The following is a 17,239-nucleotide window of genomic DNA, read 5'->3' on the forward strand; positions in this document are numbered from 1 at the left end:
CACATTGGCTACCCCTGCACTAGGTCACTTGGATATAGTTGGGCTTTAAATCCTCATATCCATTACCGAGCCCTCCACACATTCAGAACAGATTGCCTTTGAAGACTACAGCAGAGGAAGAAACTGAAACACCGATCAATTAGTCAGCATAATTAAGAGATTAATGGACTGATTGCAGATCAAACAAAACCCAAAGCGCTTTTTAATCAGATGTGGCCACCTGGAGCCTTCCACTTGCATCATCAACCAGCTCCTGCAACTCCAATCCTGTTTCCTCTCTGTTACTTAACAAGAAGCATTTGAGAGGGTTACATTTCGGGGGCTGCTTATGCAAGCTGGGAGTACAGGCTAGAGGATATGGAAGATAGCATGTGTTTGTTTGTTTGTTGAATTTATATCCCACCCTTCCTCCTGAAGGAGCCCTGGGCTGCAGCGTAGACTAATGAAGTTAATGGACACATCTGACTTAGGTTCACCAGTAGGCAGAGGAGACAAAATGCAATAAGAACTGCTTCTTTGTGTCCTCATTAATTAATCAAATTTATATCCCACCCATCCAAACGAGCCCAGGATGCAAGCGTATCAGTGATAAAACAATTCAATGATAACATATAAAAGCATCTTTTAAAAATGCTTTTAAAGGCTAGCCCAAAAGCTTTTTGCTGCTTTGGGCAAAGTCAATTTTATCCCCTCTGGATGGGGGAGAAGTTTGATTTTGTTTGCACTTTAATGAGAAATGAGCCAATTCACCGTTCTTGAACCAAAACCAAGACCAAAACCCAATTATCCTTAAAATTAACACATTTCTGAAATTTGTGATTCAAACATGCACTGTGTTCAGGGAAAGTGTGCATAAAAATGCATATACATTAGTGAAATAAATGTACAAAAATTCATTATATTAAAGAAAAGTGCTTGTAGAAATGTGTATATTAGTCAAAACTGCATACAAAAATGTGTGCATTCGGGAAAATTTACACTAAAATGCTGAGAATTTTTCATGGGCTTTTTAAAAAAAATGGCAAATTGCTGCAGAAACATGAAGCAAATATAAGATTGGGGGGGGGGGAATGAGACACTGAAACTGACAGATTGATTCACCTCTAGACCCATACATTACATATATGCACAGCCACCTTTGTGTGTCTTATCATATTAATTCCAACATACGGTATCTATTCTTCCCGTGCTTGAGAGCCTGAGACCCCACGCCCCATCACCATGGCCATGCCTACTTCCTTTGTGGCAGGCCACACTCCATTTATTTAACTGCTGCCTGGGATAAAGCAGAAACTCACAGCCACCCTACAACAGATTATCTAAATTCAAAAATATACCTTGGCAGCTGCAGGATGGGAAATGGCAGGCTGTGCCCTGGACTGTATGCTGCTTAGATGTCCTTGCATATACAGGCATATCCATGAAAACTAGAACCATTCAGTTTGGGGCCTTACAGGCAATCTAATCCAACCTTCTGCAAACAATCCAGAGCATCCCCCAAAAAGCAGTTCCCCAGTCTCTGCCTGAAGCTCCCATCACACCTCTAGGTCAGGCATAGGCAAAGTCGGCCCTCCAGATGTTTTGGGACTACAACTCCCATCATCCCTGGCCACTGGTCCTGTTAGCTAGGGATGATGGGAGCTGTAGTCCCAAAACATCTGGAGGGCTGATTTTGCCTATGCCTGCTCTAGGTAACTGTATGGGCTTCTCTTTTTGCTAGGCTTGTATTTAGGCCTGTTTCATGCATTTGAAGTGTTGCTGAGCTTTTGTTTTATTTGCTTTTACATGTTCTTATACTGCTGCTTTATTAGTTTGTATTTTTGTTTTAACAATCTCCTTTGTTTTTGATATTGCATACCGCTTAGAGATTTTAAAAATAAGTAGTTCAACAATGCTTTCGAATAAATAAATGGTTCCACTGCCTAACCGCCCAGCTATCGAGACATTGCTCCTAGGCTGCATATGTACCATATATTTAAAGTACATCCACCCACCCCTGAAATAATAATGGGAATGGTAGTTTACTCATCACAGAGCTGCCTTAGCAAACTACAGTTCCCATGATTTGCTGGGCAAGGGCATGAAATATGCTTTAGATGCATGGTATAAATATAACCAATGGAGATGAGGGGAAATCTAAAGAAGAAGAACTCTATCAGCTCCACACTAGCACACTTTGTTGACAGGGTAAGGCTGTTGTTGCCTCCCCCACGCCATGTGCTAATGCCAGTTGCAAAATTTCAGTCAGTGGAAGAAGAAAAACCCTCTTTTGGCACATGAAGGTATTGGCACGAAGCTGGGTTGCCCACAAGCTTAAACTGACAGAAACTCATCCGATTAGAACAGGCAAGTCCAACATAACAGCAGCTCATCCGCCTATCACAGAGATCTTTAATTTCTGTCCTGTGATGAAATGTAAAAGAGGAGTAGGGGATGATTCACAGTTGAATTTGGGCCTGCGTTAACAATTCTGCTAAGGAGACGGGCATGGTGTCCAAAGGCAGGTCACTGGTTATTGGTTTCTAAGGGACTGCTGAGTACCTCCGGGTTCCTAGGAATATAAAAAGAAGCCAGGACCAGATGGGCCTTGGTCAGATCTTGCTGCATACATTTCTAACCAAAATGGCATTCTGTCGTGAGAGTGGGAAGTGTTTCAACAGGAGAGAGTCAAAGGAGCCAGGAGTTCTGCTGGAGACTCCTTGAACAGCCCTGACAAAGTATCCAAGAACCTCTTTTGTTAGGGAATTTCAGGTGATGGCTTCCCATGGGAACTCATTGTTAGACGATCTCCCTTAAATCTTCTGAACAGGGCAAAGGCAGATTCACAGCCCCCCCCCCCTAGTTAAAGGTGACAATTTCCAAAAAGAGACGTGTGGGGAGGGAGGCTCAGTAGAAATAGCCAGGTAGCTACCACACTGCCCACCTCACAGCATCTGCCACCTGAAGCAATTGCCTCACTCTACCTGATGGTGGGCCGACTGCCCTGCATAAGGTCCTTTCCAACCCATTTTATTTCTGCAGTTTGCAGACAGGGTTCCATCACAAAACTAAGCCCCATGTGATTAGCTGCCTCTCACATCACCATCAGCAGAAGCAGCTTGCCAGGTAGGAAGGAGCCACTATGGTTGCTGCTGCTGCTTACCAGGGAGGAACAAGACAGTGGGGAGGTTGGTGCGGTGCAAACGTACCAGCAAGAGCACTGGATTTGTTCCTCCAGTGTGGTTGCACCGCATCAACCTCTTTGCTGCTGCATCACCCCTCTCCCTCCCAGTGAGCAACAGTGACCCACCTGCTGGGAAGCTTCACCTCACCTGCTGAGCCACTTCTGACTATGCGCACAGTGCGGCAGTGCGCAAGGCATGATTTCCCTTGATCATGTCTGTGCGTCCCATGCCAGCAGAGTTCCATCAGCGATGCGGACACTGGTCTCAGAAGTGTTTCACTATGAGAGGCACTTTTATATGTTACCCATGCAAAGCAGCCACAGCAAGTGTGGTGCCACAGTGGCAATCTGACACAACTTGGATACCTTAAAGCAGCAAAAGGTTTCATGCACCCGCAAGCATTAGCTTGAGAACTGTCGCCCGGCCACACGCTTCCCCTTCCAAGGAAAGACAACAAACTTACTTCTTGGCTCCCGGGGTCCATCAACAGTCACTTTAATGGCACGGTGATAGGTAGCGACCTGGGTGGGGTTTGTGAAGACTGTAATTGTCAATGTAAAGCTTTTTCCTAAAGACCAAGGGAGGAAAAAACAGAGAAGAGAAAGCACACATGAGTCCAGGGTGCAAGTGTATGGGATCCAGGATATAATGGAAGGGTGCAGAGCATGGGCACCCTCAGGGGTTTTTCCTGGGGTGGGGGGAGTAGAATACTGAAAGGGGTGGGAAAGGTTAGTCTCTCACTAATTTGAGAAGAATAACGCCTATACGTTTTTGCCTCATATCTCAGGTGCTTCAAATGCTAGAAACTTACTCCTTTTTTTTAGAAATGAAAGCTGGGGATCTTTGGATCATGATTCACCCAGGAGGAGAGCAACAGCCTCCCTTGCTTCTACCATATATACCCGTGGTAGATGGGCAGCCATGTTGAAAGCAAGGCCTGGCTTAAATTTAAGCAAGGGCTTACTAAGGCTGCTTTGCTTTGCTACTACTGTTTGAACAAACCCCCTTGCTGTCAGGATCTGAGGCTGCAGAAACAGCTAGAGGGGATAAGATTAACAATCTCAAATTATATTAAGTCACTCGGCAGTAAGCTGAAAAAATTAGCAACTGGTCTCATAGTATACTTAATAATAATAATAATAATAATAATAATAATAATAATAATAGAATTTATACACCACCCTATATCCAGAGGACTCAGGGCAATTCACAGAATAAATCAAAATATAAAACCACAAAACACATAATCAAAATAAAACAACAATCCAATAACACCCCCAAAACCCACATTTTAAAAGGGCATAGGATGTCATATCACAGTGCACAGCATCTAAACACTACTAACACTGATCTATGTTTTCAGAAAAGTCACAAGATGCAGCCTTCTTTAGCCTGTACCACTTCAAAGTTTAGCTGGGGGGTCGGGGAGGCAGGAGTGACTGCTGGACTGAATCATCATCCGTATCAAGAACTTCCTCTCAGCAAAAAGTCAGCATGTGAGGGTTTTAGTCTAGTTTTCTATCAAATGTGCTACATTTCTGTATGCAGGACTTTATGGCCAGGTGTGTGTATTTGGAGGAAGAAGCATTCAGCCCCCTGGCTTCCCACCTGAACTCTGGATTGGCATAATCCTAGGAGGGCTGAGTCTTGAAATTTGTTTCCTTCTTTATTTAAAATAAAGGTATGGGAGTAAAGGAGCAAATACAGCCATCCTTCATACTTTTGTTTACTGTAATATAGTAGTTCTGAGCAGCCCAAATCTGGAAACAAATAAAAACACTCAGGAGCACCTGTTAAGCCAAATACCTAACATTTACTATAAATAACCATCATATAAGGGATGCCAGTATTACTAAACTCATTCTACAGGTGAAGAAGTGAAAGCACAAGCACCTGCCTGGGCTTGTAGCTGAGGCAAGTTTTTAATGTTCTTGGCCAACTTATGCTCCTAGCCACTACAATTACACCACCTCTCTATCACGTGTGATGTGGGCTTTGCTAGGGACAGTGGTATGAATTCCAGGGGAGAGGCAGAGCTTGCCCTAACCTTTCCAAAATGTCAGGAATGTGGAACCTCTGACTCTCCAGAAACCTTTGGATTCCATCTCCCATCAGCTCCAGCCAGCAGGGCCACACTGGTGAGGGATTGGAGTTGTAGCCCAACAAAATCTAGAAGGCCACAGACTAGCCACCATGGTGTGGACCTGGAGCTGTTCACTACCTCCTGAACAAGAAGCAGAACTCTGGATATATCATCTGTGAGAATCTGGATGGGTACCAAAGATCTACTAAAACCTTGCTTTCAACCCACAAAACCACAGCTTCCTTTGTTGACTACATACAGTCCATTGCCAGTTGGAGGTGCACTGATAGCATCGCCAGACTGGCTGGCTGGCTATGGATCATAGCTGAACAAAGGCAACTGATAACGGGCATAGCTCCTGCCAGCATCTGTGACAGTTGGTGAAACATAACCCAGTTTCACCTTGGTGACCAGAATGAACCAGCAGGAACCTTGGTGATGGATATCTTCAGGGGACAACACCACTATGCCACTATGGTGATTAAGCCTTAGGTGATTAGGTCTGAGCCAGAGGTTGCCACAACTAGGCCTAGGTCTTGCCTTGAGTGCCAGCTCAGGTCAGAGCATGTGAAATAGGCCTGTCTCTGGAGCCCCGGTCAGGCATTCTGCTTGTGTGTAAACCCTACAAATGAACTGGGAAGTGGGGACAGGTATGTGCCATTCCGCATCAGCACCCCTTCCCCCCTCCAGTTGCCGTGGGCAACTGTGTGGTTCAGGGAAGGTCACAGAGTCTCGCTGTCACGTGGGGTGGAGCTGTTACGCTAGCTTCCTAGCAGGCGAGTTGTTGCTGCTTACCAGAAGGGAGAAGGGAAGGGGCAAGCTGGCAGGGAGGTTGGCGCAGTGCAAATGCACTGATAGGAACGCCATATTGGATCTGCCTCCACATTCGCACTGTGCAGACTGCCTCACCCTTTCCTGTAAGCAACAACGACCCAGTTGCCGGGAAGTGAGAGTGGCGGCTCTGCCCCACCCAGAGAGCTGCGTCTGTCTCAATGCAATCTAGAACATCAATGGAAAGGACCATAGCTCAGCAGGAGAGCATCTGTTTTCCAAGCTGAAGCAGGTCTTAGGTTCAGTCCTCGGCATCTCCAGAAAGGGCTGGGAGAAACCAGCTGAAGAATGGTGGGGAAAGTGGCATGGGGCACGGAGCTGAGTACATTTGTCCTCACTTCCTTTGTTCACATGAAGAGTTTATGAACAAGGAGAACGCCCAAACAAGAGTCAGGTGCATGGGTTTGGGTTGAGCAAATCTGTTAGTTTTGGTTTTTCTCAGCTTCTCGTTTTTAAATCTAAAATTCAGTTCTCCCCATTTTCACACAATTTTGAAAGAAGAGGACCTCATTAAGATTTATTAGCATCTTCGTGCAAAATTCTCCAAACATACACATTTCTATGCAATTCTGTCACACGCACACAATTTTCCTTAGTGACATTTCTGTATGTCATTTTCACATGTATATGCATTTATATGCACATTTTACCCAAGTGTATGCATATTTGTACACATTACTAAATCTGGAGCCTCTGTTTTTAGGAATTAACTACTTTATTTTCTCTTGCTGTGGGCAGTCTGTCCCCACTTAGACTGAGTCACCTTCTTTAACTGGTCACCAGTAACAGCTCATTGGGGACAGAAATGAGGCAGGTGTAAATATTTGTATTTGCACAATATCCTATTGAAGTTGCTTGCCTATACATCAAGCATGATGGGAAGAAGTTGTTTTATGGACTATTATACCAAGTGGTCCATAGTCCCTGAAGAAGGAAGTCAAATAAAATAATGATTTTATTGTTTATTGCTTATTTAGGCTGCAATTGTGTGCACACCAACGTGGAAGTAGGCCCCTTGGAAACCGACATGGCATTCTTCTGAATACATAGAATCAGTGCTTTTTTTATTTAAAAATGTTTAGGAGTACTCTCATTTTGACTCAAGAAAATCACCATTTTATAGTTGAAATTGGGGGAAACAAATGCAGTACATGGACAAAAGTACAAAGATTCACAAAATGCTTAGGGGTATGTGTACCCCACCCCCCGGGGGGGGGGGAAACACTGCATAGAATTGCACTGTTAGACTTCCATCCCACTTACACATTTTAACTATGTGATCCCCTCACCCTGCCCACATTCCTGTCTTAGTTTTTTACACCATTTTGGACAAGGGCGGCCATTTCTCTTTTGTGCTGCTGCATAAATGTTACCTCATAGTGTTAGGCTGACAGTATTGTAGTGCAGCCTTGATATATTTGTACCCAGGGAATTATTGAGATCTGTAACTATTGAGAGTATATGTGAGTATGGGTGAATGTGGGCAGGTTGTCTGATGTAGAGATGTGTTAGTGGATGTGGATAGTAAGTGTACTGCGTGAGTGAAATTCTATGTTTAGGAGTCTGTGTTTGTATTGTATTGTATTATTTATGGATTTTGCTCTTTCTCATTCTGTATTTAATCCTTTGTTATCTTTTCTGAGGAAAAGCCGTATATCAATACTTGAAAACAACTAAATAAAACATTTCAGCAACGCTGCATCTCCAGGCAAAGAGCAGCTCCACCTTCTCTATGCATTAAGCTGTTAAAGGCACAATACTGAAGTTTTGGATATTTCCCCCATTGAAGGGGGCTGTTGCACACAGAAAAATAGCTCATCAAGGAAAATGTTAGGCTGAACCTGATTAGCTGGCATGCTAGATTTCTATGTACAAGGAGACTTCATGTTCATGTGTGTGAGCATTCAAAACATGCATCCCCCGGGGAACACACATTTGTACACCCCCCAATCTTACATGGTACAGTCCACAAAAAAAGTTAGCACTTGATCCTGCTAATTACAAACACTGGCATTAACAACACAGTGGACAGCTGGTAAGCACATGTCAGGCAGCCTCTCTAGCTTCCTGTGCTTAGAGCAGATGTAGGGGACCTTAAGCCCAGGGCTTTTTTTCTGGAAAAAGAGGTGGTGGAACTTGATGAGCACCTACCCAAAGTTGCTGAGCTCTTTGTCCCCACTGCCACCTTCGGCAGCCACAATCATCACGCCAACACAATCGTCACAGCAACCCGATCATCATGCCACACGGCCCCAGGCACTGTGCCCCAACCTAATAGAGCTGCCGGAACGCGCCAAAGAGGTGCCGGAACTCCAGTGCGTTCCAGCTGAAAAAAAGCCCTGCTTAAGCCCTCCAGATGTTACTGAAAACAACTACCATCAGCCCTAGCAAGCATGGCTAATGGCCAGGGAGAATGGGATTTGTAGTTCAGCAACATCTGGAAGGCAAATGGTTCCCTACCCCTGATTTAGAAGAAAGCACAACCAAGGATAGATATCATGAGGTTTTCAGGAAGCACAGACTCCCAGAAAGGCTATAGAAGGAAAGCTACCAGATACTGGTGAAAGAAACTCACAAAAACTCATCCAACTCAAAAGTGAGAGTGAATGCAAACAAACAAACAAACAAACCCTGCACCTCATCCTTGAGCATTTCACCTATGTTTCCTCTGCCCTTCAATAATTTTCAAATGTAGGGGGGTTTCCTCGTTAATTGGTGGGAAATCGTTGCAAAAAACAACAACCCAAAAGGTAAAAGACGTGTTCAGGACAGCACTATCCTGTGCAGAATTAGTCTACACTGTCAGAAACATGGACTTATACCATGCAGAACAGAGAGCCCAAACGGGATGTTTCATGCACTTGAAGACAAAAGACTTTTTGCTAACCAAGAAGCTTTAGCCTCACGTCTCCTAGTTTGAAATCAAACTCCTCACAGGCTTCCCAAGGACTCCAGACTACTGTAATTTCTTATCCCAGACATGGAGACCTGAGTAGGGGGGTTCCTAATGAATTCAAGAGTGAAATTCGGATGGAGCTATGTACAGTTTGGAAATTTGTGTAAGGGGGATGGAAAAAAGGGGAGGGAGGGAGGAGACTTAAAGCAAATAATTGAGTACAGAAATGAAAGCTTAATTCATAAAAGCAAAACATTTTTCCATTCATCAACCTGCAAGCAGTTATGTGGGGGAGATTTTGAAAGAAAGCCTTGCCTGCCACTTAGGAAAGGAGCCAATGGGAAAGCGGAAATGCACGAAAGAATGTAAACTATTTGGGTTTCATAGAGAGCAACAAGTAAACAGTTATTACACGCAAATCATTCTTAAGATCACTTGGGCCTTAATGCCGAGAAGCCAAAAATCTCTTTGACGGTTTGCATGTATACATTCAAAAGACTGGCCAGCGGCCGACACAGTTATAGTGCACCACTTCCTGTAGCAGCAGCAGCACAGGCTGAAACACACCATAAGATCAGCATCAGGGCTGTTCATGCAACATAACTTATGCAGCTACAGTGTGGCACTTCTTGCAGAAGAACAGGTACATGCTAAACACAATAAGATCAGCATCGGCATTGGCCATGCAACAGATCTTTGCAGAATGAACATTGGGGTGGGGGCTTGGAATCCCACCTGCTGGCCTCACTCTGCCCTCCGTGCATTCATCACAGCTTCTCTGCAGGGCCCAGGCATGTGTGCTTGTAAGTTGTACAGTGGGAGCAGGCAGAGCCTGTGGCCCTCCAGATGTTGCCCGGTCAGTAGCCCTTCTCTCCACTTGTGATTCCCATGCTGCCTCTGACAGTGGAGGTAGAACATAGCCATCATGGCCAGTAGCCTTATCCTCCATGGATTTGCCTAGTCTTCTTTCAAAGCCATCTATATTGGTGGCCACCATCACTATCTCTTGTGGGAGCAAATTCCATATTTTAACGATGCAACGTGTGAAGAAGTTCTTTCTTTGGTCTGTCCTGAATGTTCCAACAGGAGGTTCTCTACCCATTTTTCTGGGAGGTGATGGAGAAGATAATATGTATATTTCATTTGTAATGCCTCCAGCTTTAAACTGCCTCTGATCGTGGATGTTCCATTCAGCTATCCTGGCTAACAAGTAGGTCCTGCAACAAATCATGGCATGTAGTCTGCTCCAGACTGGTCAGGGCCCCGCCCAGCTATCCCCTCATTCAATTCCTCATGAGTTTTCCATTCCGTCCCCACTGCCTCAAACAGCCAGTCAGCATTTTGTGCCCACTGAACATGCTCAGTCCTCAGTGTGCAATTTGGAAGTGTTCCCCCCCCCCTTTCAGATTTCTTCCCCTTTCAAAATTTGTTGTATTTCTATAAAACTTGGGATCCCCCCCGCAAGCCTGCTGAGGGATGAGACCTTTTTGATTACATACTGCTATTGGAAGTCGGTTTTGTTCCAGCAGTCTTTCATTTTATGGGGTTGTTTGTTTTTTAATTTAACTGATAACCCAGTCTCTCTTTTAAAATTATTCTGTACTCTTTTTAAGACATTGTGTTTAAAAAAAAATATCATTGTAAGACAAGGGTTTCCAAATATTTCCACCTCATGGACCATGTGAAAACAGCTGAAGGTTGGGTGAACACTTAATGATTTTTCTGCCTGTTGTAGCCATTGTAATGGACTGCCCTAGAAGCTGTATGATTTTTTAAAATTGCATTTTTATGGCTTCTTTTTATTTCTTATAGGATAATTTACATAGAATTCAGATTGTAACACAATAAAATAGAATATGCAAGAAAAAAAACCATAAAAATGCAATAAAAAGTTAATATGAATATTTAATGGAATAGATGTGCTGTCTCCCATCTTAACCGCAAATCCACAGACATGCCATGGGCCACCTGAATGAAGCTTCTGGACCACAGATAGTCCGCGAACCACAGTTTGTGAACTCCTGTTGCGAGGCACACTGTGTGGTATATTTACGCAGGATGAAATGTTCTAATAAAGAAGCACAATATGTGTGGGTAGTGTTGTGTGTGGATATCCTCCAAGAACTCAACCACCTTTTGAAGCCACCTCTAAATTCGTTATCAACTCATTCATCTCCAGTCTCCTTACCTCGGCCGCTCCGTCCAACAAAGCGAAGGTCGTTAAACCTGGCCACTTGGTTCTTCATGACCGCAGAGGCATTCCGGAGCTCCGCTGAATAGTTCTCATCATTACCGGCCATGACAGTAACCACAGTGCCATCAGGCACGTCTCCAAGGGCAACCACCTAGAAACCACCAGCAACAAGAAATGGTTGAGTTTAGAAACACAGGAGCATAAGAAGATCCCCTAATGCTATTGGCTCATCTTAGCTCAGTACTGTGTCTGCTGATTGGTAGCAGCTTTCCATTATTTTGTGCAGCCCTAACCTTGGGATAGGGATATGGGTGGCGCTGTGGGTTAAACCACAGAGCCTAGGGCTTGCTGATCAGAAGGTCGGCAGTTCGAATCCCTGCAACGGGGTGAGCTCCCGTTGCTCAGTCCCAGCTCCTGCCCACCTACCAGTTCAAAAGCATGTCAAAGTGCAAGTAGATAAATAGGTACCGCTTTAGCGGGAAGGTAAACGGCGTTTCCGTGTACTGCTATGGTTCGCCAGAAGCAGCTTAGTCATGCTGGCCACATGACCCGGAAGCTGTACGCCAGCTCCCTCAGCCAATAAAGAGAGATGAGCGCCACAACCCCAGAGTCGTCCACGACTGGACCTAATGCTCAGGGGTCCCTTTACCTTTAACCTTGGGATGCTGGGGGTTGAACCCAGAACTTTTTGCATCCAAAGCAAATGCTGTACTGCAGAGCTAGAACTTTGCCCTTAAAATTCCTTGCCCAACCTCTGAGGGGCATTTGAAGACATTTGGCCCCTGAGACAAAGAAATAAATCCATAGTATGCATGTATGATGCAGGCATCTGCAAAGATGTACTGTACTAGTTAACATGGGGAATATACTTGACCAATGAATTTATCTTCCACGGGTCTCAGGCTGCAATCCAGTGCACACGTCACTTGGGATGCTTGAGGAATTTGATCTCTGTGAATCCTAGTATGCCCTGGCCTGATTCCCACCTCCCAAGCTTAGTTGTCTAGCAGTTGTAGATTAGTTGTCTAGCTAATGTGTAGAATTTGTTGTCTACCAGTTTTTGTACTTCCTAAATGTTCTGCATAGGATGTATTTGTCCATACAAATATGCATGTGTTTTTAGCTTTTAATCTATTTCAGTTTAATGTTGGTTTTAATTGTACGTGCTATTTTTCTGTAAGTCTCTTTAAGCTACCTTTCGTATATAAAAAGTTGACTGATTAGGTGCAATGTGTAATAATATATATGAAAAATACATTTTGAAATGCATACTTTGAGAGTTAATGCATTTAGAAATGGGTATTTTTTTTGAGAAAATGTGTTTAGCAATGTGTATTTCAAGAGAAAATATATTTAAAGTTATATACTTAAAACAAAAATTTTCACACAGGTTTTTTTTTTAAAAAAAGAAAGCGTGGATTAATGTGGAAATGGGATAAAATGGGTTTATTAAAAAAATACAAATACAAAAGTGAAAGAGACTGGAAAAAGACTAGAGTTTGGCAACTTGGAAGTAAATCAAATTGAACTCAGAGGGCTGTACTTCTGGGTAAAACATGCATATGATCATGTTACAAAAGAGCAGAGTCACTTCTGAATAAACCTTTAGAAACTGAAATAAGTGCTATTATTTTCATATTTCTCATACACTTGGAAAACAAGGCTGTAACATGTATAGGTATACCCACATAAACAATAAATATTAAGGCAGTGCATTTAAGTTCAATAACCTATTTTGCTATCGCCTGGGCTGTTGACCAATTCCAGCATTTATTACTGAGCGGTTCAAAATGGAAACAAATTTGCATATTATCAAATCTTCACTGTTATTTTATTAAAATGTGGGATGAAGTAGAAGATAACTTGGGGGGGGGGGCATGATCTAGTCAATTGATTTCAGTGGGAGAGAATGAAAAGTGTATTTAATTCTCCAGTGGAAATCAATGGTGCTTTAAAAGCATTTGACTTCATTCTGGATCATGTCCTTACAGTTTAAAATACAAAAGCTATCACTTCCTGTTAGAAGCAAAGGCCACTCTTGACAACGTCTCTCTTCATTCCCTAGCAGAAGTAACATAAAAGGGCCAAAATATGCTCCAAAGAGTAAGCTGAACTCGTAATCTGTGAACAGGCCAAATGAATTTAACTATGTCTAAGTTAATTAAGGAAGGAACTGGTCCAGCCAAAATTAAGTCCGTCAATTACATTGGGAGAGGTAAAAACGTCTCCTCACCACCACCCTTGCAATCCATGGGGCTTATACAGTGTAATCCTAGGTGATGTACAGATTTAATAAAATATAAGGCTTAACTCAGAATGAAGTCCCACTGTGCTTGATGGGGCTTACTGCCAAACAAGGATGCACGGGATTGCAGTCTAAAAGTCTTTGACTGAATAAGGACCAACTTAGCAGCGATTGTTAAACTTTGGAGGAGGGGCTGTAGCTTTGTATGCAGAAGGTCCCTGGTTCAAGCCCCAGCACCTCCTGAAAACCTGGAGAACCTCTGCAAATCAGTGCAGATAACACTGAGCTAGACAGGACTGATGATCTGGCAAAGCCAATTGTTATAAATTATTTTTAATCTTTTATCAGACCGTTAATATAATAGCATTTTACAAAGCTTCATAATTGTAAGCCCCAAGGAACTTCCTGTCTTAATTTTAGCCACATAGGATTTTGTTTTGACCACAGTTAGGTAACAATAATCAATACTTAGATCAATAGGAAAGAAGAGAGTTTGACTTGTGCCTGGGATCCATGGCCTGACTTTTTTGGACAAGGGAGTCTGCCTAGTGCCTTTGAATTATCCCAGTGCTCTGGCACACATCATTGGCCAGAATATCGGAAGGTGGGAGCAAGTTTCTTTCTTAATGAGCCACAGACTGGACACAATACTGCCTGCATGCTTTCCCTTGTAACTCCAACAGTAAAAGGGAATAGAAACATATTTTTAAATGAAAGGTTATGCAGGACAGGGACATTGTTACAGGGGGCCCCAGGGCTGCCAACTCATTGTCACTGGGTTCTGGGTGTCCTGCTCCACCAACCTCCTTTGCTTATAGGGTGTCAGCAAAGGACAGTGCTGTTGAGACCTCAGTCACTCAGTACCTCAATTTAAAGGTAAAGGGGCCCCTGACCATTAGGTCCAGTCGTGGCCGACTCTGGGGTTGCGGTGCTCATCTCGCTTTATTGGCCGAGGGAGCCGGTGCACAGCTTTCGGGTCATGTGGCCAGCATGACTAAGCCGCTTCTGGCGAACCAGAGCAGCGCACGGAAACGGCGTTTTCCTTCCTGCCGGAGCGGTACCTATTTATCTACTTGCACTTTGACGTGCTTTCGAACTGCTAGATTGGCAGGAGCAGGGACCAAGCAACAGCTCACCCTGTCGCGGGGATTCGAACTGCCAACCTTCTGATCGGCAAGTCCTAGGCTCTGTGGTTTAACCCTCAGCGCCACCCGCGTCTCTACCTCAATTTACCCAGAGGCAAAATTGTTGCATCAATCTGTGCCCCCCCCCCCCGAGCCTATTATGTACCTAGCAATGCCTGTGGTGTGGGAGAAGGAGGGGGAGCATACAGCATACCTGGCAAGTCATAGGACTCCTTTTACTATGGTCCTGATTCTGCCCAAAATGTAGACTTTTAAAAAACCATTTTAATTGTTGTTTTTAACAAATACAAATACAATAACCATGTGCTACTCTTCTTTTACTGTCCCTATGGATTTATTCCTAACAGATCAACAGAACTACCAGTGTCGTTGCTTTTAAATATAAAGAGGGAATTGTTTTAGGATGAAATCCTTAGGTGGATTTCTAAGGGAACAGAAAAGGGTGGGTGTTTTTTTTTTACCCTGGGGGTTTGGGTTATGTGTTGCAAGAGGTTCTGGGTTTTGTGTTTTTTGTTAAAGAGAATAATTTTGCACTTAGGGGTTCACTACTTTTGACTTGTGGAGTGGAAGAAGGGAAATGTATTGTATTATTTTAAACATTGGCATTTTAAGCTTTTAAGGCTGCAACCCTCTGTTGCCTTACTTATTGGTGGCTAAGTTCCATTAAACTCAAAAGGACTTTCTTCCGAACAAACACAGAGGATAGGATTGCACCTTCCTGCCTCTTCAGAAGCAGGGTTTTAATTTGTGCCAGGACCCGGCCTCTTAGCTGTCTTGAAAGCATTCCTAAACATGTACAGAGTCCATTTCCTCTACAACCGAGCATAGAGTCTGAAACAAAAATCGATTGGGGGAAGAGCTTCTAGACCAGAAGGCGATGCATTCAGGCAGAGTTGAATCCCTGGATAACTTTACAGAGATTTATCACAGATGAGAAGGGTGTTATTATTATTATTATTATTATTATTATTATTATTATTATTATTATTATTATTATTCAGAAACGTTAAACCAGAGGAGACTAGTGCATTCCTCCTCTCTATATCGTCAGGATCCTTCTCTGGAAGAAGGGTGGGACGGCTCCGTGAACAGCACTGGAGGTGTGTGTGAGAGACGAAAAACACCAGCGAAAAGTTCCTCCGCGCCTATTTTGAACCTTAGGTTCCCCAACGCGCGCTTTGGGGTTTTGCTACAGTTGTAATTGGGCAGAGTCTTGCCGGAGGCTATTTTGTACTAACACCTGTTTGGCAAAGAAACTAGCTAATCTGCGGGGAAGGAACATCTCAATCCTGATGTAGGGTAGAGACTGCAACAAGATCCACTTTATTATTATATTATTATTATTAAAATCACTCACTCAATAAACAACATGAAAGGTCTCCCACCTCGCGCCTGAGGAAGCGCTCTGCTTAACTCGGAAACGCGCAGCCTTGCCATTTTCCTTTCCTTTTTTTTGCCAGTGTTGGTTGTTGACTCAAGTTGACGAATCCGACCGCAGCGAAGCGCTTTGAAATCCCAACTAGATCAGCTGGGCATCTCAAAGGGCTTCAATGTAGGCTGGGTTATATGCACCATCAGTTCATCTGCACTATCCCTCTGAATCTGGTTTTAACAGGCGCGGTAATTTGCTTTCATCTTAATTAGGGGGAAAGGGGGTGATGTTCATTTTTTGAACTGGGTAAACTTCAGAACATTGTGGCAAGCTCGGCTGCAGCCGCATCCTGCGCACCTTTGCTCAGAAGTACTGCAACCCGCCTTGAGTGCACTGGGGCTTACTCCCGAGGACGTGTGCATAGGATCTTGGCCTTTGCTTTCCTGAAAAGAGCCATCCAATGCCTCGTCGACGTTTGTATCTACGGATCCAAACCTCAGGATAAATAGCATGGGCGCAAGTAGGGGGGGGCAGGGATGGGCAGCTGCCCCCCTAGATCAAATAAAACAATAGAAATACTTAACTGACCAATCACGACGGTTCTGCCCCCCTAGCAAAAGTCCCGCCCCCCTCCTAACAAAAATCCTGGCTACGCACATGATAAACGGCTAATACAGCCACAACTCCCCCCCCCCCCAATCGAGGAGGGGGGATGAAAACGAAAATTTTATAAAGGGGGTAGGAGGCTTTTTAAAAGGTATCAGTGGGTTACAGAGCCAACATTGGACCTGCTCAGAGTACAGCCGTTGAAATTGGATGGGCACGACCAACTTAGGCCCATTAGTTTCAATGGGTCTACTCTGAATAGCATTTAGTTGGAAACGAGTCATCCTGTTTTGCTCGCCTCCCCCCCCCCCCGCAGATGACGAGATTTCAGAATACGGTTCCTGTGTGCCCTCCTCCCTTCGTGCGTCGGTGGCAGGGAGAAAATGATAATTATATCCCTTTTAATTAAGCGATGGTGCAATAGAGATAATTTCACTTAAAGTGTTTTTCTTTTTGTGCATTTAATCATCGATGTCGCCCTTTTTGTTCGAGAGAGCCTCCTGCCTCTGGTTTCGGAAGAGGAGGGGTGTGAATCGGAAACAACCCCATTCATTTTAACAAGAGTACACCCAAGGAGAGGCGGGGGGGGTGTCCCTCCAGAAACCAGTTTCTTCTATCTGGGTGGAACCAGGCCTTCGGATGGCGTATCCTCGGAGCAAACAAAATCGTGGAGGTCAAGCCTGTGTCCGTTTACTCAAAAGTA

At 44.0% G+C, this 17,239-nt stretch overlaps 1 protein-coding gene across 2 annotated transcripts in view; it reads right to left on the reverse strand.

The window, feature by feature from the left end:
• RUNX3 (RUNX family transcription factor 3) overlaps window positions 1-17,239 on the reverse strand; it is a 152,840-nt gene that overhangs the window by 47,146 nt on the left and 88,455 nt on the right. For both annotated transcript variants that reach the window (XM_081921503.1, XM_081921504.1), the window contains 2 exons: window positions 11,163-11,319; window positions 3,628-3,732 (listed from right to left, as the gene is read on the reverse strand). In XM_081921503.1, coding sequence (XP_081777629.1) covers window positions 3,628-3,732; window positions 11,163-11,319 — 262 coding nt within the window. The remainder of the gene's footprint in view (window positions 1-3,627; window positions 3,733-11,162; window positions 11,320-17,239) is intronic.

This window comes from Podarcis melisellensis, assembly GCF_964234715.1.
Source record: "Podarcis melisellensis genome assembly, chromosome: 8".
NCBI classification, from domain to species: domain Eukaryota; kingdom Metazoa; phylum Chordata; class Lepidosauria; order Squamata; family Lacertidae; genus Podarcis; species Podarcis melisellensis.